Source organism: Myxine glutinosa, chromosome 3, assembly GCF_964187855.1.
Source record: "Myxine glutinosa chromosome 3, kmMyxGlut1.1, whole genome shotgun sequence".
NCBI lineage: Eukaryota > Metazoa > Chordata > Myxini > Myxiniformes > Myxinidae > Myxine > Myxine glutinosa.
In genome coordinates this window covers 91,364,631-91,386,260 of record NC_136263.1, presented here as the reverse complement: position 1 = coordinate 91,386,260, position 21,630 = coordinate 91,364,631, and the positions used below count along the sequence as shown (strand labels likewise).

The window sequence follows — 21,630 nt, the reverse complement described above, 5'->3', positions numbered from 1 at the left end:
TGTGCCTGTATCCAGAAGGCTAGTCAACCAACGACTGGTTCAAGCAGGCTATCGTGCCAGGCGTCCCCTGAGAAAGCCACGCCTGACCAGACAACACAGCCAGCGCCGATTGCAGTGGGCCAGAGAGCATCGTCAATGGCAGCCAGGACACTGGAATCACGTGACCTTCAGTGACGAGTCTAGATTTCTGGTCTATCGTCAAGATGGCCGCGTCCGAGTGCGCAGACAAGTGCATGAAGCCCACAACGAAGATTGTATAGTGCCAAGAGTCCAAGCTGGAGGTGGTGGGGTGACCGTTTGGGCTGCTTTTCATGCAGGGGGCAAAACTGACCTGGTTGTTCTGAATGGAAACCTGAACCAGTTCAAGTACAGGGTCATTCTGGAAGAAACATTGCTTCCATTTGCTCGTGCAGCCTTTCGAGGAAACTTTGTCTTCCAAGATGACAATGCACGGCCTCATCGTGCTCGCATGATCCAACACTTTCATACTGAACGTGGTGTAGAGCATATGGAGTGGCCTGCCATGTCCCCGGATATTAATCCGATAGAGAACTTGTGGGCAGAATTAACGCATCAAATCGACAACTTGGACCAGCAGCCGACCTCTGTGCGTGAATTGCAGCAGACTATTGTCACTGCATGGCAAGCGATTCCTGTCCAAACCTTGGCAAATCTCATGAACAGCATGCCTCAACGTGTACGTGCTCTCCTGAATGCTCGTGGGGGTTACACGAAGTACTGAACTGTAATTTTACTGTCCGTAATCCCAGTCATAATTTAGCTTTTGTTTTTGTTCAAAAAATGTTTGGCTAATGTGCAAAATAAAAAGATACTTCTGGAAAACGTACAGAAGTTTATCACAGTACTGTCTGTGAATTGAGTTCGATATCAGTTTACATCACTTTTAGTCCATGAGCCAGGTCCAAAAATTTTGAAGTTGAGTATCAAGTTTGGGGACTAATTCCCACTATGATTTTTAGTTACACCAATGTCTGACGTCCATGAAAGTGAGTGATGGACATTTCAAATGAGTATCTTAATGCCATTTCCGACGCCATCTTTTAAAATGGCTGCCATTTTCAAGGAATATTCATGTGATTCAAAACTATTGCTGCATGGTAAATTCTGATGGTCAAATCTTAATTTGTACTTATCAAATGTTATTCACTTTATAATTTGGAACATGTCAATACTTATTTTAACCACTTTTATACATGTTTGCCCAGAATTGTGCTTTAAAATGCTTGGAAAATGCCTAAATTTGTTTTTTTTAAACTAGTCACTCCCAGACGTTGTCTAAATAAGTTGGTTAAACCAAATTGGGGCAGATAGATCGAGATTTTCAGTAAAGGTAATGATTACCGACATGAGAATATTAGTCATAATTACCGTAGCCTCCGCGTTTTTGGTGAAAAATCCATTTATTTTGTTTGTATGCGGCCAAATTCTAAAACAAAATTATGGGTTAGGGGAAATAAAAATAGGCATAACGTTTGAACCACACAAGATAGGCCAACATATTACCACTCATAATGTGTGTCTTGAAGCCCTCTACGCATTGCATTAATTAATATGTAAATTGGATCAGTAATTAGGTCACTAGGGGTCACAAGGTCACGAAATTCAGGCACTACTGAAAATGAGTACATCGTCCAGCAACAATTTACTTTAAAAATCGGTTACACACATTTTCACAATTCTGATGCCTAGATAAGACCCTTACACCTATTGGGATGTGTTAAACCCATGTTAACAAGTTTACATACAATGAATTATTTATTGATGTGTGGGGCATGCGAAACTGGAAATATGCCCTCCAGTACGTTGTGCTTTGCTCTCTACCCAAAACAGCTTGTGCAATGTCTATGAAATTGTAGGGAAATAGAAAAAGTTATATGTTCTACTCAATGGCGATGTTTAGTCCTCTTCAAACCTAACCTCCATGGCATGCTGAATGAAATCTGAAAATGGTTTAGCCTATCGGTATCAATGTGACATACGAAGAGCTTGGTTTCAAAATGAAATAAATACCAAATTTAACATTTTGGATTTTTTGTTGTCAAAAGATTGTCAAAGTGATCAAACTTTCCCTGGGCTTTTTCGTCCCAAAGTGCCGTAAATCCTGGGTTTCTTGGCAATAATAACATGTATATTATACATTTCCCTTTGAATTTTGACCTTTTCTGCCATTTTTCTTAAAACCTCAAAAATGGATTTATCTCGTTTTGGAGCCAAACTCTTCATATATACACTGATAAAAATTCGTTTACAAGTTTTTGACGTTAATCCTCTTCGTTATCACAATCACTGTCGCAATCATCTGAGTCCTGTTCAATATCAGCACCATCATCGTAATCATCGTCTTCTTGTGCCATGTTGGTGCAACTCTGCAGTTTACATGCAGCAGTGCACTTTAGACCATTAATCATGCAAGAACAGTCCAACTGGTGGCAACTCCGTGCACACTTGCATGAGATGAGACTAAGAACGACATCTGGAGCCGGCAAGCCAGTCATCCACTGAATTATTAGTTCTCCTTCACTGTTTAATTCCCAGCCATGGCCTTCTGATGGCTTGGGGATGTCTGGAAAGCATTCTAGGCTTCGCCTCCAGATAGCAGCTTGGTAATTTGCACGAAGTGTGTGCTGCAGCAGTGTGTCTGCGCATGGTGGAAGCTGTCCAGATTCGACGTCGCCCTTTCTTGCACAGAACATATTATAGCGCAGATCGTTTAGACCACATATCTTTGTGTTTTTAGAGTAAAGAAGACATGTGAACTCTTGGATTTGGTTGAAAACGTCTTGTGTCAGGTTCCACGATGCTCCAAGAGCTCCACGGTGCACAATTTTTCCATACTGGGTGGGATGCTTCCAAGCTATTTCAGTTGTCTTCGCAAACAGAGCTTGATCGAGTACAATTGCAATGTTCTCAAGATGGAGTGAAGACATGATCTTTAAAGCATTGGAGAGAATCTCCTGCGCTGTTGCCATTTCTGTTGCGGGTGCATTTATAGAGGGCAGATAGCCTACAACATCTTCCATCACCTCCACATGACCCCTTGTCATGATGTTAAAACCTGTCCATGAGCTGACTTTCTGATGAAGTGGGTCGAGCAAACGCGTCAACACCCACAAGTGGTTTCTCCTCTGTGCTTTAGAAGCTGCATCTTCAAGAGTTCCAGACAAATCAGCTGTTTGTATTGCTGGCGGACCTTTTCTTTTCCCGACACTATGCACTGGTAGCAGTTTATCCGATGATTGAATGGATCGTTTCTTCTCTTGTTTATCAACAACAGATGTTTTCTGTGCGGGCATACACGAAAATGATTTTGGTTGGACAATGATTCCATTGACTCTATGTGATGTTCCACCTCCACTCAGGGATTCTTCTAACCTGTCAATGTTGTCAAACGCTAATACTGTCGGGACAGAGTGTTGCACATCTGAAGGAAGAGAAACATCATCGCTGTTAACACTTGCTATTTTGTCAATACAGAGTGCTGTGTCAATCTCTTCCAGAGCTGTGTATGAACACCCATGTCCGAGTCTATTCAAGATTTTGATCAACTCAACATTACCAGTTAGTGTTTTGATAGCCCATGGAAGCAAGACATGTTTTGATGTTTTCACTGTGCCAACACTTACTGCAGTGATGACATCCTGTGCCATCGACCATGTTAGTCTATTTATGCGAGCAGAGCCGTTCTCACTTCCACCAAGTAAGATTCTCAAAAATCTCTGTAGAGTCGGTGGAACTTTCACATAATCTGGAGTGAGGTCTGCTGGCTGAGGAGGCCAATTGTCATTGAAGGGAGCGGCTTTAATTTCATCTCGCAGTGACATGGCTGCTTGGACAATTATGTTGTCATTACTGGCTTTTTCAAATGTTTCCAGCTTTGATTTCACGTGGATCAACTCAGCAGCTGATATCGTTTTGGTTAGGTTATCAGGCATTAGGTAAACGTGACGGTTCTCTGTGAAGAAAGTCAGTGAATCGCAGAACTGCATCTCTATACTGCGCCGGATATTTTTCTTGGTGGAATTGGTGATCTCACTTATGCCTGCAGACGCCATTGATGACACAAGCTTGGCTGTGATATCGAGCAGTGGAATAATCCTTGGATTTGAAAATAAATTGTTCCGGATGTATTCAAACACAGTTTTTAGTGATGCTTTCTCAACCTTTTGATATTGAATGTAGTCTTCTTCACTCGGTTCTGGAGTCTGCAGTTGCTCTCTTCTCTCTGGACGCGTGTAATCTCGGTAGCACGATTTATGGTAATGAGCCTCGGCTGCAACTATATCTCTTGCAGTCACGGCCAACACTCTGTCGTCATTACGGTTGATTGCAGCCTCCCTCACGGTTTTGTCTGACCACAGCTCAACAGCTCGATTAAGAGCCTCTCTCGACCGTGTTCCCTTGATATACTTTGACACCCGCAGACAAAAGATGCATTTCTTTTCATACACTCTCTCGTTAGATGACGGCTCATCTCTGGAAGATCGTCTGGGCGCAGTATCGGGCACATTTGCCAAAGAACTGTTGGATTGCTCTTGAAACTTAGCTAATGACTTTTTGTGTGTAAAGTCTGACCTGCAAGCCCTGTGATAGTATATTGGAACATGCGGAAGTTCAGCTGGGCTCTCTTCAGCAAGCTGAAGAATGGGTTTCAAATTTCGTATGGTCGCTGCATTGCAAAGTGTCTGCCATGAGTCGTTGTCATTTGGCTTGCTCAACTCATGCAGGGCTGATTTCTTGCTGCAAATGATACATGTTCCTGTCCCATGCTCCAGCTTTCTCCGTTTAACCATTACTTCCGATTGAGACATTTCAAAATTGTTTATAAACCATGTATATATAGGTGGAATGGCACTTTTGGGCAGAAGATCTAATCGTCATCCATGCAATCTGAAATGAGAAAATGATGGGGGAAAATTACCATACTTGTACGAGGTGTGTTCAAAAAGTATCCGACCTTTGTTCATAAAAAATACTCGTATCCAGATACAACAAACTTACACTAATCTCCTTCAAAGTAGTCCCCTTGGGCTGCCACACACTTCTCCCAACGGTTCTGCCACTGTCGGAAGCAGCGCTGGAACGCCTCTTTTGGGATGGCGCACAGCTGGTCCGTCGCATGCCGCATGATGTCTTCTCTGGACTGAAATCTGGTCCCTTTCAGGGGCATTTTCAGCTTGGAGAAAAGCCAGAAGTCACACGGAGCCATGTCGGGAGAGTAGGGAGCCTGACGAAGCACAGGTGTGTTGTGTTTGGCCAAGAAACTCTGTATCAAATGTGAAGAATGGGCGGGTGTGTTATCGTGATGGAGCTGCCAATTGCCCGCTGCCCACAGGTCCGGCCGTTTGCATCGCACAGCGTCACGAAGGCGACGCAGAACCTCTTGGTAATACTCCTTGGTGATGGTTGTGCCGTGTGGTGCGTACTCGTGATGAACCACGCCACTGGAGTCGAAGAAGACGGTCAGCATGACTTTGACATTGCTGCGGACCTGCCTTGCTTTTTTTGGCCTCGGGGATGTTGGATGCTTCCATTGTGATGACTGCAACTTGGTTTCTGGGTCGTACCCATAAACCCAGGACTCATCGCCAGTGATCACTGTGTTGAGGAAGCTGGGATCGCTGTTCACAGTCTCCAGCATGTCCTGTGCGATCTCCAAACGGAGTTGCTTCTGCTCAATCGTTAGCAGCTTTGGTACGAACTTCGCTGAGATTCTCCTGAAGCCCAAATCCTCCTTCATAATGGAATGAACGGATCCAATGCTGACGCCCACCTCGTCTGCAAGTTCTCTGATCGTGATTTGACGATCCTGCATCACCAGGGTCCTCAATTGGTCAATGACGATCTCATTTCGGGATGTTGAGGGCCTACCCGAACGTGCTTCACTCTCCACTGATGTGCGGCCATCTTTGAAGCGGTTGTACCACTCCTTTATCTGTGTGGTGCTCATTGCTTCATCCCCGAAGGCCTGTTGAATCTTGCGGATCGTTTCCACTTGGGAATCGCCAAGCTTTACACAAAATTTGATGCAGTAGCGTTGTTCAAGTTTTTCCGTCATTTTGTCAAAAACGAAAATCCGACGGCGCTCACTTACACTTCCTCACTCATCGGCGGTCTGCCGTCGAATGACGGCTTCTGCAGATGGGAAAAAATTCACGCGTGCGCATTAGGATCGCCTACATACGTGCACCAATCAACGCCTCCCTAGCTTCATTTGTTTACGCACGACAAATTAAGGTCGCATACTTTTTGAACACACCTCGTATATGCAGTTGAAATGTGAGTAAACAAATCTGAAAATCAATATCTTTTTCCTTCAGCTGAAAATAATACCAATATAAATATAAAATATTGTGTCCTCAATACATTTCTAGCAAAACATGTAGCCCTCGATTCAACCAGGATTGATAAAGACAAAGGCATAAATACGTTGAATAGACGATTTTAATACTACAAGAACAAAGAAAGAGTACATACAGTAATTTCAATAGAAACTACGACGTAATCAAAGCATAATAAAACCAATGCAAAACTACACACAGATTGCCCACAAAGAAGAGTAGTTTCTCATCCAACAGGTGTAAGGGTCTCATCTTTGATGAATAGAAGCACAAAACTGTGAAAATGTGTGTAACCGATTTTTTTATTTAATTTTTGCTGGACGATGTACTCATTTTCAGTAGTGTCTGAATTTCGTGACCTTGTGACCCCTGGTGACCTAATTACTGATCCAATTTACATATTAATGAATGCAATGCGTAGAGGGCTTCAAGACACACATTATGAATGGTAATATGTTGGCCTATCTTGTGTGGTTCAAACGTTATGCCTATTTTTATTTCCCCTACACCATAATTTTGTTTTAGAATTTGGGCACACAAACAAAAAACTAGGTTTTTCACCAAAAACGCAGAGGCTACGGTAGTTATGACTAATATTCTCATGTCGGTAATCATTACCTTTACTGAAAATCTCAATCTATCTGTCCCAATTTGGTTTAACCAACTTTTATAGACAACTTCTGCGAGTGACTTGTTTAAAAATAACAAATTTAGGCATTTTTCCAAGAATTTTTAAGCAAAATACTTGGCAAACATGTATAAAAATGGTTAAAATAAGTATTGACATGCTCCAAATTATAAAGTGAACAACATTTGATAAGTACAAATTAAGATTTGACCATCAGAATTTACCATGCAGCCATAGTTTTGAATTACATGAATATTCTTTGAAAATGGCAGCCATTTTTAAAGATGGCGTCGAAAATGGCATTAAGCTACTCATTTGAAATGTCCATTACTCATTTTCATGGACGTCATACATGTGTGTAACTAAAAATCATAGTGGGAATTAGTCCGCCAATTTGATACTCAAATTTTGTCTGGCTCATGGACTATTTCGAGGATCAATTTATTTGCTTCAAAATGTCAAATGTGGTTTTTGTTTCTTTTAAACGTCACATTAACAAAATCTAGAATAATTTCAACATAATTCCAATGAACTTTTGGTTCTAAGTCACCTTGAAAAGTAAGTTCACCCCCACAAAAAAAAATTCCATATTAAATGCCAAGTCTGTATAATGAGGTGTTACGGATTCGTCACTTCTGTTGTGGTGGTTTTCATCCACTGTAAATATTTCTGATTCCATGTACTATTATTGTTTTCAAAAGGTTTATTGTTCATGAACTGTTTTCAAAAGGTAAAAAAGTTAATGTTAAAAGAAACAGGAAACCGGATCGGGAACCGGACGCCGAAGAGGAAGAAGAGAGACTAAAGAAGGCGGGGCGAGTGAGTTCGACAAGAAAGCCGAGCTGCTCCGAGTTCTGAAGCGAACATTGTCGAACGGGAGTCACTAGCGAACTTTCGGGTTTCCCGGGAAAGGGATTCCTGCGACAGAGTCGTCATCGCTGTGACCGATCAACCTGCGTGTCCGGTTTTTGGCGGTGGGTTCCGAAGAGAATCATCGAAGTGCCGTTACGCCACGAGACCGGGCCGTCGGCCATTTTGACTAGCGCAGGACTTGCGCTTCGCTCAAGGTTTCATCTCGCTTCAAACATTTTCACCACATTCAGACGTCGATCTGGGGTGTGTGTGTGTAACGTGGCTTTTGAGTGGAAAGTCTGCGTGTCGCCGACTGTGAGCTTTGAAACGTCCATACCCGAGGGTGTGATTTCCCAGTCGCCTGGAGGGTGCCTTTGGATATCCCAGTCGCCTTGAGGGCGCCTTTGTTGCGCTGTGGCTGTGTGACTGTCCTTGCCATCCGAACGGGATTCTGGTCTCGATTGGACATCGTTCTGGCGATCGCTGGAGCAAACCAACTTTGTCTTGAAGCCGGAAATAAGAGACATTGGGTATGTTCTTCTTTCACTCACTTGGAGCACAGTGAGTTATATATTGCAAAACTGATGGTACCATCAAAGGACATATTGATTGTACTTTTGAATACTATTATTGTTGTACTGTTATTCTTGTGTGATCTTAATACAATATTTGTTTGAATGAATATATGAATAATGAATGATCGTTTTAAGGCGATTTTTCCCCGCTAGTGCGGGGGTTAGCCTTGTGGGCCCCATGACAATCACGGTTCCCTGTTTGAGGCAATGTTTTTATGGCCGGATGCCCTTCCTGATGCCAACCCTTGGTCACGCTCTTCCGATGCGCAGGGATACAGTGTGCCTATTCTGTTTGTGAGTAACAATTGGGATGGCTTCTCCATTGATCTTTGACATACAGAATAACACATTTTTCTGCCGTGACTCCTCTCGGGGCTCGGAGGTACACCGTGACCAGGGGGTCGGGGAGGAGCACGTAACAGAAATTGGGGGCTCGTCCGAGAAATTGGGAACTCGTCCAAAATTGGCCCAAATTGAAATTGGGGTCCTCGTCAGGGATTAAAATTCCCTAATAACACTCGTCCGGGATATAATTCCCTAAAATTCCCAAATTTGGAATTTTTCTAACATTCTTAAATTTTTCAAAAAATTGGAAAATTTTTGTTTGAAGGTTAACCGGTGTTAACTAATAGTCACCATGGTGTTTGAAGCAGAACAGTTTGCGGCATCCCCTAATGAGGCACAGTTCCAAGCATTAAAAAGATCGGAACTCATGATATTGGCCAGACAGAGTTGCAGACATTGGTGGTAGAATCTCTGGTGGGACAAGGAAAATGAACAGAGGTAGCCTTTGGATTGGTTACCCGAGGAAAAATAAAATGTGGAGCTCCGGAAAATGGAGATGCAACTGCAGAGCCAGGAAAGGTTAAAAGCAGAGGAAAGGAGAGCTGCAAGGGAACTCGAGGAAAGAAAAGTAGAACAGGAACGAGAACTCGAGGAAAGAAGAGTAGAACAGGAACGGGAATGTGAGGAGAGAAGAACCGAGGAAAGGAGATCTGAAGAGCAAAGGAAAGAGCAGAGGAAAGGAGAGCCAAAAGGGAGTTAAAGGAACGTGACATGGAGTATCAGAAGGAAGTTAAACTCAAGGAGCTGGAATTAATGGGAGAACGGAGAGAAGTCGTATCCATGCCGGCTAGTTCGACAACTAGTCAGAACACCTGGGATGTGGGTAGGCGCATGTGAGACTGGTTCCACCCTTCAATGAAAAGGAGGTAGCCAAGTTTTTTTACACTTTGAGAAAGTGGCTCAAATGCTAAAATGGCCTGTGGAGTCCTGGACTATGTTAGTGCAAAGTGTTTTGGTGGGTAAAGCTCAAGATATCTGTTCGGCTTTACCGATTGACCAATGTGCAGATTATGAGAAAGTGAAGAAAGCCATTCTCAAAGCCTATGAATTGGTCCCTGAAGCTTACCGGCAAAAATTCCAGAATGCCAGGAAGAGGGAGAGTGAGACCCATGTGGAGTTTGCCAGAATGAAGGAAACCATGCTTGATCGGTGGTGTGATTCGAAGGGGATTGGAAAAGACTTCAAACTGTTGCGACAATTGATCTTGGTGGAGGAATTCAAACAGTGTGTCCACGCGGACATTAAAGTACATCTGGATGAAAAGAAGGTACCAGAGTTGTATGAGGCAGCAACCGTGGCAGATGACTATGCCTTGACACACAGGATGGGGTTCCACAAACCTAACTTCCCGCCTAGAGTTCGCCAGGGGAGTTATGGTACATTCGGTGCGGAGAACGAATATTCATGGGGGAGGCCTTGAGATGACTATGGGGACAAATCTGACACCGCGACTTTTAGGGATCAGAAGACTACAGTTCCAAGACAGACCTATCTTCCGGGGGGCTTGAGGCAGACCGCAAATTTTTCCTCCGGGCCTACTTGCGCTTTTTACAAGAAACCTGGGCATTTGATGTCCCAATGTTACGCCCTGAAAAGGAAAAATCAGGAGCGGAGTCAGACTAGTACAACTCCGAATGCATTGGCAAATGCGAGAAATCGTCCTTGGAGGACAGTGCCTTGTGAAGGTTCCCATGCCAAAGTTACGGCATCACAGAACGACCTTGTTCAAGAGGGTTACAAACCTTTTATTTCAGAGGGGTTTGTGTCACTGGATGGAGACTTGATTAACCAGAGACCTGTTAGGGTATTGAGGGACACAGGAGCACATCAATCTTTGATGCTTGAAGGCATTTTGCAATTGTCAGAGAAGACAGCAACTGGTGTTAGTGTTCTTTTACAGGGGGTTGGTGGATATGTTAAAGCTCCACTTCATGTCATCCATTTAAAGTCTGATTTGGTGTCAGGACCGGTCACCGTAGGTTTACAAGCCACTCTTCCTGTAGAGGGAATCTCTTTTGTTATCGGGAATGATTTGGCCGGTGGTCAAGTTTCTGGTAACCCGATGTTTGTTGAAAAGCCTAGTATGGAAAATAACTGCACAGTTAGAGCAGGAGATTCTGGGTATCTTTCCATCCTGTGCCGCAACTCGTGCTATGGGTAGGAAGCGCTCTGAAGAGAAGAAGAAGGTACTGACGTCACGCTTTGCACAGGCACGTCTTGTCAAGTACCCTGAAACTAAGTGTCAGCGCACACGAGTCATGAATGGAGGCAATGTTGGCAAGCTCTTTGTAGGTGGACTGAACTTCAAAACAAGGGAAGATGTTCTGGACTCTGTCTTCGCCAAATATGGACCACTCTTGGAAGTGTTGCTGATAAAAGACAGAGAGACGCAAAAGTCAAGAGGGTTTGGCTTTGTCATGTTTGAAAACACAAAGGACGCCAAAGATGCAGAAAAGGATTTGAATGGCAAGGATTTGGATGGTCGGACCATAACAGTAGAGAAGGCAGGCCATGGGCATCGAGGAGGCTACAGAGGAGGAAAACGTGGAGGTAGTTTCAGGGGTGGCTATGGCTCCCGGGGTGGGAGTAGTAGTTTTGGTGGTGGCCGCAGTCGAGATTACTATGGAGGCTCCCAGAGTTACGGCAGCTCCCGAAGGGATGATTATCAAGGTAGTGGCCGAGAGGGAGACCACTACTCACGTGACTATAGCACCCGACTCCACAACTGTGGTTATGATTTTTATGATCAAGAGAAGAGTATGAAGCACTGAATGCTGCGGAGCAGCCGAGCCAAGATTCCTACACGGATTAAACGTGAACTCCACGTTCCTAAAGGCGTCCATGTAGTGAATACTTCCAGGCCTCACCACCCAACCACCATGAAACCTGGCTCTCAGCTCAGCCTCCTTCAAAAAGTGCTATAGATTTGCTTTGTGTTGGATTTTTGATCACAACCCCTTAACCTTTATTCAAAAAAAATGAAAAATAAAATCAGAGGTTGATGAGATTGAGTTTGGCTTTGCAGGAGTTCAACTTGGAAATTGAGCATGTAAAGGGCAGGGACAATGTCGTTGCTGATGCTTTGTCCAGAGTGAACTAACTTTGGAAATTTCTGTAGGTTGTTTGGAAGTTTTGTTGCTTTATTTTGGGAAATATTAATTATCGTTGCTCACAGGAATTGATGATTTGGGTGTGAGTTTTACTTTTGTTTGTTAAAAGAGTTTTTGCCTGCAAAGAAAGTTTTCACTATGTTCAAACTTTCTTTCTTGAGGGGGGGAAGTGTTATGGATTCGTCACTTCCGTTGTGGTGGTTTTCATCCACTGTAAATATTTCTGATTCCATGTACTATTATTGTTTTCAAAAGGTTTATTGTTCATGACTGTTTTCAAAAGGTAAAAAGGTTAATGTTAAAAGAAACAGGAAACCGGATCGGGAACCGGACGACGAAGAGGAAGAAGAGAGAAAAAAGAAGGCGGGGCGAGTGAGTTCGACAAGAAAGCCGAGCTGCTCCGAGTTCTGAAGCGAACGTTGTCGAATGGGAGTCACGAGCGAACTTTCGCGTTTCCCGGGAAAGGGATACCTGTGACAGAGTCGTCATCGCTGTGACCGATCAACCTGCGTGTCAGGTTTTTGGCGGTGGATTCCGAAGAGAATCATCGAAGTGCCATTACGCCACGAGACCAGGCCGTCAGCAATTTTGACTAGCACAGGACTTGCGCTTCGCTCAAGGTTTCATCTCGCTTCAAACATTTTCACCGCATTCAGACGTCGATCTGGGGTGTGTGTGTGTAACGTGGCTTTTGAGTGGAAAGTCTGCGTGTCGCCGACTGTGAGCTGTGAAACGTCCATACCCGAGGGTGTGATTTCCCAGTCGTCTGGAGGGCGCCTTTGGATATCCCAGTCGCCTTGAGGGCGCGGTTGTGCAGCTGTGGCTGTGTGACTGTTCTTGCCATCCGAACGGGATTCTGGTCTCGATTGGACATCGTTCTGGCGATCGCTGGAGCGAAGCAACTTTGTCTTGAAGCCGGGAATAAGAGACATTGGGGATGTTCTTGTTTCACTCACTTGGAGCACAGTGAGTTATATATTGCAAAACTGATGGTACCATCACAGGACATATTGATTTTACTTTTGAATACTATTATTGTTGTACTGTTATTCTTGTGTGTTGAGCCTGGTGTTGGGCTAGCGGCTAGGGTGCCAGCTTAGGATCCGAGGATCCTGGGTTCGAATCCCAGTCGATCGCTGAATTAATGCCAGGGTGTTGACTCAGCCTGTCATCCTTCCGAGGTCGGCTAATTGAGTACCAGTTCACTGGTAATTCCCTGTTTGTCGTAAAAAGGCGACAAAAAGGGTTGGCGGCAGGAAGGGCATCCGGTCGTAAAACATTGCTTCAAAAAGGGGACCAAAAAAACAACAACAACCACGGTCCCCGAAAAAGGTCAACCCCCGCTTGCGGGGGAAAATGGCCTCTAAAGGTTGTTTTTTTGTTATTCTTGTGTGATCTTAATACAATATTTGTTTGTGAGTAACAATTGGGGTGGCTTCTCCATTGATCTTTGACATACAGAATAACACATTTTTCTGCCGTGACTCCTCTTGGGGCTCGGAGGTACACCGTGACCAGGGGGTCGGGGAGGAGCACGTAACATGAGGTAAAGATGAAATGATTCGATTTTGGGGTTATGAGGTCAAATTGTCAGAGGTCATGTTAGGTAGAAATCCTGTTACTGCGATAACTTGTTAACCAGTAATGGGATTTTGACCAAAGTTTTCTAAGTATGTATGTACCCTCAAAGTTGTTACCCCCTCAGCCAGGGCTCCACAGTCTATCTCACTGCCATGGCCTGCGGTCTGCTAGCCAAACAGTTTGTAGGTGTATTTAAAGTGTCATTATTTTACAAGGCCTCAACCTGCCCTCACCTGAAACAGAAGGTTTTGCACAATTCAATCTTACTCTCTGCTTTAAAGTTAACTAACACTCACTGACACCTTCGTGCATGTTTTACAATTACAAGACTACTTACTTCTGACAAATATCCTGTTACAAATGGAATCTGACCAACGTGACCACATGGTCCATACTAAAGTCTCAACACTATCTATCCATGGATCAACCCTCGCACTCTTACATATAATATATTTATAGCTTTTACATTATTATTTATTAATATATTATATTTATATATATCTTCTATATATATATAAATATATACACATATATATATATATATACAGACTTGGCATTTAATATGGAATATATATTTTTTCTTGACTTGGGTTTACTCTCTTAACTCAGTATATCAATCTGGTGAGTTTCTTTTACACTTTGGTGATTTATTTGTAGAAAGAACCATGTCACTGATTGTCTGTCGCAGCAAGAAGTCAACAACAGGATTATATCACAGGTGGCGTGGCAAAATGTACGGACAGGTGCATTTGATATGATTGGCTTCACAGTCGGGTATACAAGGGTTGTTGCGTTCTGTATTAGTGGAAAACAACTGCTGCACGTCTCCAAAAGTTATTGCCGCTTCCTCTCGAGATGGTCCATCAACTCGACAATGCTGTTTGTCATGGAGTGGTGGCTTTACGAAATTACGGCATGAAACAGCGTGCTATTGCTCGGCAGTATGGCATCACTCAAGGTCAGGTGTCAAAGAACCTGAAACGAAATGCTCAGAGGGGTGTCCCTTCTCCAATACCGAGGCCAGGACGTCCCCGCAGAACCACAAGGAGGAATGATCGCCAGCTGCACCGGTGAGTCCGCAATGGCCGTACCAAGTCAACTAATCGGCTTAGGGATGAGTGGCAGCAACTGACAAATGTGCCTGTATCCAGAAGGCGAGTCAACCAATGACTGGTTCAAGCAGGCTATTGTGCCAGGCGTCCCCTGAGAAAGCCACACCTGACCAGACAACACAGCCAGCGCCGATTTCAGTGGGCCAGAGAGCACCGTCAATGGCAGCCAGGACACTGGAATCACGTGACCTTCAGTGACGAGTCTAGATTTCTGGTCTATCGTCAAGATGGCCGCGTCCGAGTGTGCAGACAAGTGCATGAAGCCCACAATGAAGATTGTATAGTGCCAAGAGTCCAAGCTGGAGGTGGTGGGGTGACCATTTGGGCTGCTTTTCATGCAGGGGGGCAAAACTGACCTGGTTGTTCTGAATGGAAACCTGAACCAGCTCAAGTACAGGGTCATTCTGGAAGAAACATTGCTTCCATTTGCTCGTGCAGCCTTTCGAGGAAACTTTGTCTTCCAAGATGACGATGCACGGCCTCATCGTGCTCGCATGATCCAACACTTTCTTGCTGACCATGGTGTAGAGCATATGGATTGGCCTGCCATGTCCCCGGATATGAATCCAATAGAGAACTTGTGGGCAGAATTAACGCATCAAATCGACAACTTGGACCAGCAGCGTGAATTCGTGAATTGCAGCAGACTATTGTCACTGCATGGCAAGCGATTCCTGTCCAACCCTTGGCAAATCTCGTGAACAGCATGCCTCGACATGTACGTGCTCTACAAAGGCACGTATATATATCGATATATACAGACTTGGCATTTAATATGGAATATTTTTTTTGTGGGGGTGAACTTACTTTTCAAGATGACTTAGAACCAAAAGTTCATTGGAGTTATGTTGAAATTATTCTAGATTTTGTTAATGTGACCTTTAAAAGAAACAAATACCACATTTGACATTTTGAAGCAAATAAATTGATCCTTGAAAGTGAGGTAAACTGATATTGAACTCTATTCAAGGACAGTACTGTGTTAAACTTCTGTGCGTTTTCCAGAAGTATCTCTTTATTTTGCACATTAGCCCAATTTTTTTTTAACAAAAACAAAAGTTAAATTACGACTGGGATTACGGACAGTAAAATTACAGTTCAGTTCTTCGTGTAACCCCCACGACCATTCAGGAGAGCACGTACACGTTGAGGCATGCTGTTCACGAGATTTGCTAAGGTTTGGACAGGAATCGCTTGCCATGCAGTGACAATAGCCTGCTGCAATTCACACACAGATGCAGGCTGCTGGTCCAAGTTGTCGATTTGACGCGTTAATTCTGCCCACAAGTTCTCTATCGGATTCATATCCGGGGACATGGCAGGCCACTCCATATGCTCTACACCACCGTCAGCAAGAAAGTGTTGGATCATGCGAGCACGATGAGGCTGTGCATTGTCATCTTGGAAGTCAAAGTTTCCTCGAAAGGCTGCACGAGCAAATGGAAGCAATGCTTCTTCCAGAATGGCCCTGTACGTGAACTAGTTCAGGTTTTCATTCAGAACAACCAGGTCAGTTTTGCCCCCTGCATGAAAAGCAGCCCAAACGGTCACCCCACCACCTCCAGCTTGGACTATTGGCACTATACAATCTTCGTTGTAGGCTTCATGCACTTGTCTGCACACTCGGACATGGCCATCTTGACGATAGACCAGAAATCTAGACTCGTCACTAAAGATCACGTGATGCCAGTGTCCTGGCTGCCATTGGCGGTGCTCTCTGGCCCACTGCAATCAGCGCCTGTGGTGTTTTCTGGTCAGGCATGGCTTTCACAGGGGATGCCTGGCACGATAGCCTGCTTGAACCAGTCGTTAGTTGACTCGCCTTCTGGATACGGGCACATTTGTCAGTTGCTGCCACTCAGCCCTAAGCCGATTAGCTGACTTGGTACGGCCATTGCGGACTAACCGGTGCAGCTGGTGAACATCCCTTTTTGTGGTTCTGCGGGGACGTCCTGGCCTCGGTGTTGGAGTAGGGACACCCTCTGAGCATTTCGTTTCAGGATCTTTCACACCTGACCTTGAGTGATGCCATACTGATGAGCAATAGCACGCTGTTTCATGCCGGAATTTCGTAAAGCCACCACTCCATGACAAACAGCATTGTCGATTTGACGGATCATCTCCAGAGGAAGCGGCAATAGCTTTTGTAGACGTGCAGCAGTTGTTTTCCTCTAATACAGTACGCAACAACCCTTATATACCGGATTGTGAAGCCAATCGTCAAATGTACCTGTCTGTACATTTTGTCATGCCACCTGTGATATAATCCTGTTATTGACTTCTTGATGCGACAGACAATCAGTGACATGGTTCTTTTAACAAAGAAATCACCGAAGTGGAAACGAAACTCACCAGATTGATATACTGAGTGCAGAAAGTAAACCAAGTCAAGAAAAAAAAAATATTCCATATTAAATGCCAAGTCTGTATATATATAAAAGAAAGTTTTTGTTTGTTTGTTTGTCTGCACGCGCTAATCTCCTGAACGGTGAAAGATAGGAGGAAACCTCTTAAACAAAAAATGTCGGGACGGGCCCCGGGAAGGTTATAGGCTCGGTGGCTCGGCCGGTTGAGGCCCACCTCGGCCGGGCTGGGCCCATTTCGCAATTAAAAGCTGAGCTGAATTATCGTAGTCAATCTTCTATGGCTGCGAGTAAAAGCTGAATTATAGTAGTAAATTCATTCAAAAAGAACAGAAAATGTCGGGACGGGCCCCGGGAAGGTTAAGCCTCAGTCACACTGGATCGTACGTTTTCTGGATCGTGCGATTGGTGGCAATTTGGCAGAGGTACGACCAATCGGCAATGTTTGCTACGATCTCCATTTGCGATTGCATACTGCGATTGCTCTTAAGACGGGTGGTAGGTCATCGTACGATTGGTGGTACGCGTGGTCGTGCGATCTCCAACGATTGCAGAAGGACGATCGCAAGATCAATCTTAGGTAATCGTGCGACTAGTGGTGGCGATCAGCGACTGATCGTACGATCAATCGTGGCGACCTGCGACCGCTCGCAGCCAGTCGTGAGATGGGTCGCTCGATCAGATTTAAAGGCTCGCGATCGTGCGTCAGCATCAGTAGTCACCTCCCTCTCCAGGAGTACACTTCGTCGATCTTTTCAACTGAAACTATAATTCGCTATGCCTCCCAAGAAGGGAAAGGGCCATGGGAAGAGTACCCAGCCAGAGCCAAATCCAGGATCTGATGTCGGGGAGATTTTGGCTGAGATTCACCCGGTACCGGCCGCGCAGGATGACCCCGCCGGGGACATGCCAACCGAACAACAGGATGCAGGTGGTACCACCAATCGTAAGGTCGTGCAACCAGTCGGGACAGGTCATGACTGGTCGCACTACTGATCGTGAGGTCATACGTCAGGTGGCAAGACCAGTAGCACGACCAATCGTGTGACTACTTGACCCGCGATCATGCACAACTGGTGGTGCGTCCATGCGCGACTGGTGGTACGACCATGTAAGACCTGTCTGCGACGTCTTACGATTTGGAATCGCAGGTCAGAAGTTTTTAACATGACCATCGACCTTGCTGCGACTGATTTTGCTCTGGCGATCACCCACGACCTCTGCGACCAGTCGCGCGCTCTTTCTACGATTTGCCCGCGATTCCAACATTTTTCGGTCGTAGCTAGGTCGTAACCTGGTCGCAGGCCCGGTGTGACTGGGGCCTTATAGGCTAGGTGGTGAGGCCGGTCGAGGCCGCTTCAGCCGGGCTGGGCCCATTTCGCAATTAAAAGCTGAGCTGAATTATAGTAGTCAATCTTCTACGGCCGCGAGTACAACCTGAATTGTAGTAGTAAATTCATTCAAAAAGAACCCGGGCAACGCCGGGTGCATTCAGCTCGTGTTTGATAAATTATGTTATCTAGAATACCAGTTTTTGGAGGGAGGCAGGGGGGAGGAAGGAACTTTTCTGGTTTTTTTAATATACTGAAAAAGTTTGAAACAAGTTAATAAATGTGTTTTTTTGAATTGAATTAACATAATAAATGTGTTAATGAATTTTATACTCAATAATTTATTTTATTTGTGGCATGCCTATCTATTATATAACTTTTCCTGCTTTTCCCCTCTTATGTTTAATCAAAATGACCTTTTACACTCAACCATGTATGTACAAGTACAAAGGTAATGCTCATTTTGTATTCTTATGCCAAAAGCTATTCTCGAAGAACCCAGCGGTGAAAAAGATTTGGAGATGTCGATTATGAAGTTAAGGCAAGACCAAAAAGGTAATTGTTGCAGGTGAATCAAATGTTAACCCTTTGTTTACTGACGGTACTTTAAAGTGTATGTACTTGAAACCTTCCGTTGTTTGATCCCAGGACTGCATGAGGCACAGATGAAACCTTTGTTTTTTTTGCCTTTTTTGGTTTTCTAAACGCATCCTGCTACTACAGCTACGTTGGTCACTTCTGTTATTGGTGGATCACAACATCGCTACAAAGCGAGCTTTCCATCCAAATTTAAAATAATAATTTCCTTCTGCTGTGATTTGTCTGCATTTCTTAGCATTCAATGTCTGAGCAATGAAGAAGTATGTCTTGTGTATGGGACATTGGTGATCTGTCTATGTGCGTTGACCTTTTTGATAGAACCAAAGGAAGGCTTTTTTTCTTTTTCTTTTTTGTATACATGATCGAGGCTCGTGAAAGAGCTAACATTAATCACACAAGTCAAACCGACACATAAAACACAAAATAAGGGGAGGGGTAGGCAAGATGGGGAGAATTGGGGAAGGACACAAACACAACATTTGAGAGCAGGGACATCGAGAGAACTGTGGAAGGGAGAGGGCTTGGGGGGAGGAGGCGTGGGATGGGGGTGGGGGGGGAGGGGTGGGAGTAGTATAAAACACAAGGACACTGCAAGGACTTCCAGGAAAGAAGTTGGAATTCCAAAAAGTGGATCTGGGGTGAATTAGCGGGGGTAGAAAAGATCAAGGTTTTGGATGGGGGAAGATAAGAGATGGTGGTGAACAGCTGTTTTAAAGACCTGGAGGGAGGAGTGGGATTGAAGGGAGTGGGGAAGTTTGTTCCAGAGGCGGGAGAAAAGGGGAATGAAAGAGTGAAGGTGAGCAGAGAGGCTAGATTTTGGCAGTTTAACCATAAGAGGGTTGCTGGCAGATCTTGTGCGACCTGTAGGAATATTTCGGGGACAGAGCACAGAGAGAGCTGGGGGAGCAAGGCCTGAGAGGAGTCGATAGAAGACAGAAAGACCACCAACCTGCCTGTGGTGAGTGAGTGAATGGCCCTCAGAGTTAGCTTCATCGCAGGAGATTCCAATGATTCTGAAAGCTTTGGTTTCAACAGCGTGAAGCCGAGCTAGGTGTGAGGCAGGAGCACCGGCCCAGAGGGGAGAGCAGTATTCCATTGAGCTGTGGATGAAAGCGTTGTTTGTGGTGAGGAGCTCAGGTGTGCCTAGGAAGGACTTCGCATGACGGAGGATGCCCAGTCGGCGACTGGCTTTTGAGGCCAGCTTGGAAATGTGGTTTTCCCAAGAAAGGTCATGGCAGATGGTGAGACCCAAAAGCTTGAGCAACAGAACTTCTTGGAGAGGTTTGTTGAGAAAATAGATGGGAGGACTTATTCGAGTCCAAGCCAATCCTTAAGTACAACTTTCATCAAAATTACTGAGCCGGATCTGATCTGAGTGTTTGCTAGCTGGTCCCAGCACAACCCATACCCTAAAATGTTTGCCTTCCTAAAATCCAATAAACTTGCTCTAATATCCCAAATTCTAACGTGGAATGCTTGCATATACTGTTTATACGGGAACTTATCCTGAAATGATCATCTACCAACATCATCCTGGGATCATTTTTGAAAAATAGGTCCAAGAATGCACCCCCCTCCACCCCCCCCCCCCCCCTTCCTTGTTGGAATGTATGCAAAATGGCTTCAAAGCAATCCTTGACTGCATCTTGAAATTACTCATGATCTGCTTACTTCATTCCTAGATCCAATCTATCCAATCCAAATTAGAATATTCCATAATCAATATTCTTCCCTTACCCCATACCTTTTTGAACTCTTCATAAACCTTTGTTCTGGCTTGCTCCTCCTGCATACCAGGAGCACCCTACAAACAAGTACCTTACTATTCTTACCATCTTTATCCACACATAATCCTCTACATCGCTCGCTCGCGTGCACACACACACACACACACACACACACACTTGGCCTTCTTCTTTCGTATGGTAAACATGCCAAAAACAGCTTAAAATACAAAAAAACATCATGACTTTAGGCGACCCTGACCTTTTGACCTCAAAAGTAATAGGTTTCAATGACCCAATATCCACACCCTGATTGAAATTTCAAGTCAATCGGATGAGAATAGATGATTTTATGCAAACTTGTCCTTTGACCTTTTGATCTAAAAAAAAAAACAAGTACAAAAAGTTTTAATTAAAACAAAAGCCGCGTCGATGTTACACAATGCCTAGATGCAGCTGTGCCTATAACGTCGATGTTATAGGCACAGGACATTCCTATTGATTCGATTAATTGATGTTATTTTTGTGCAAAGTGAAAATATATCTCGGCAATTTCCCATGTGTGGCGACGAATTTTTAATATATCTCGGCATTTTCCCGTCTGTTATTTCAGGCGGTGTATGACTGACCATGCCGCGATTTAAAAAATATATATCTCGGCAATTTCCCGTGTGTGGCGACACGTGAACGAAGCTATGCTCCTCTCTCCACATTATTGTGACGACATATAAATTAAATATTTCATCGTGACGATTGTCATCAAATGGACGAATTTTTAATATATCTCGGCATTTTCCCGTCTGTTATTTCGGGCGGTGTATGACTGACCATGCCGCGATTTAAAAAAAAAAATCTCAATGGACTTGAAGTTACAGGCCTTTGAGAATTCATTTCGTTCTATAAAGGGCAACTTTCTTCGGATTTTCTTCCCGTTTTTTTTCAACAGAGTCTAAAACTATGTTAGCGACTGTGAAAAATGAAATGATATATCGAATTTGATTTGAAATAAAACTGTGTGAGAGAGGAAGACACCACGGGCCTACAAAACAG

General features: G+C 44.3%; 1 protein-coding gene across 2 annotated transcripts in view; it reads left to right on the top strand.

Moving 5' to 3' along the window:
- TBL3 (transducin beta like 3) overlaps positions 1-21,630 on the top strand; it is a 106,872-nt gene that overhangs the window by 70,147 nt on the left and 15,095 nt on the right. For both annotated transcript variants that reach the window (XM_068110512.2, XM_078774250.1), the window contains exon 20: positions 18,740-18,811. In XM_068110512.2, the coding sequence (XP_067966613.2) occupies positions 18,740-18,811 (72 nt within the window). The remainder of the gene's footprint in view (positions 1-18,739; positions 18,812-21,630) is intronic.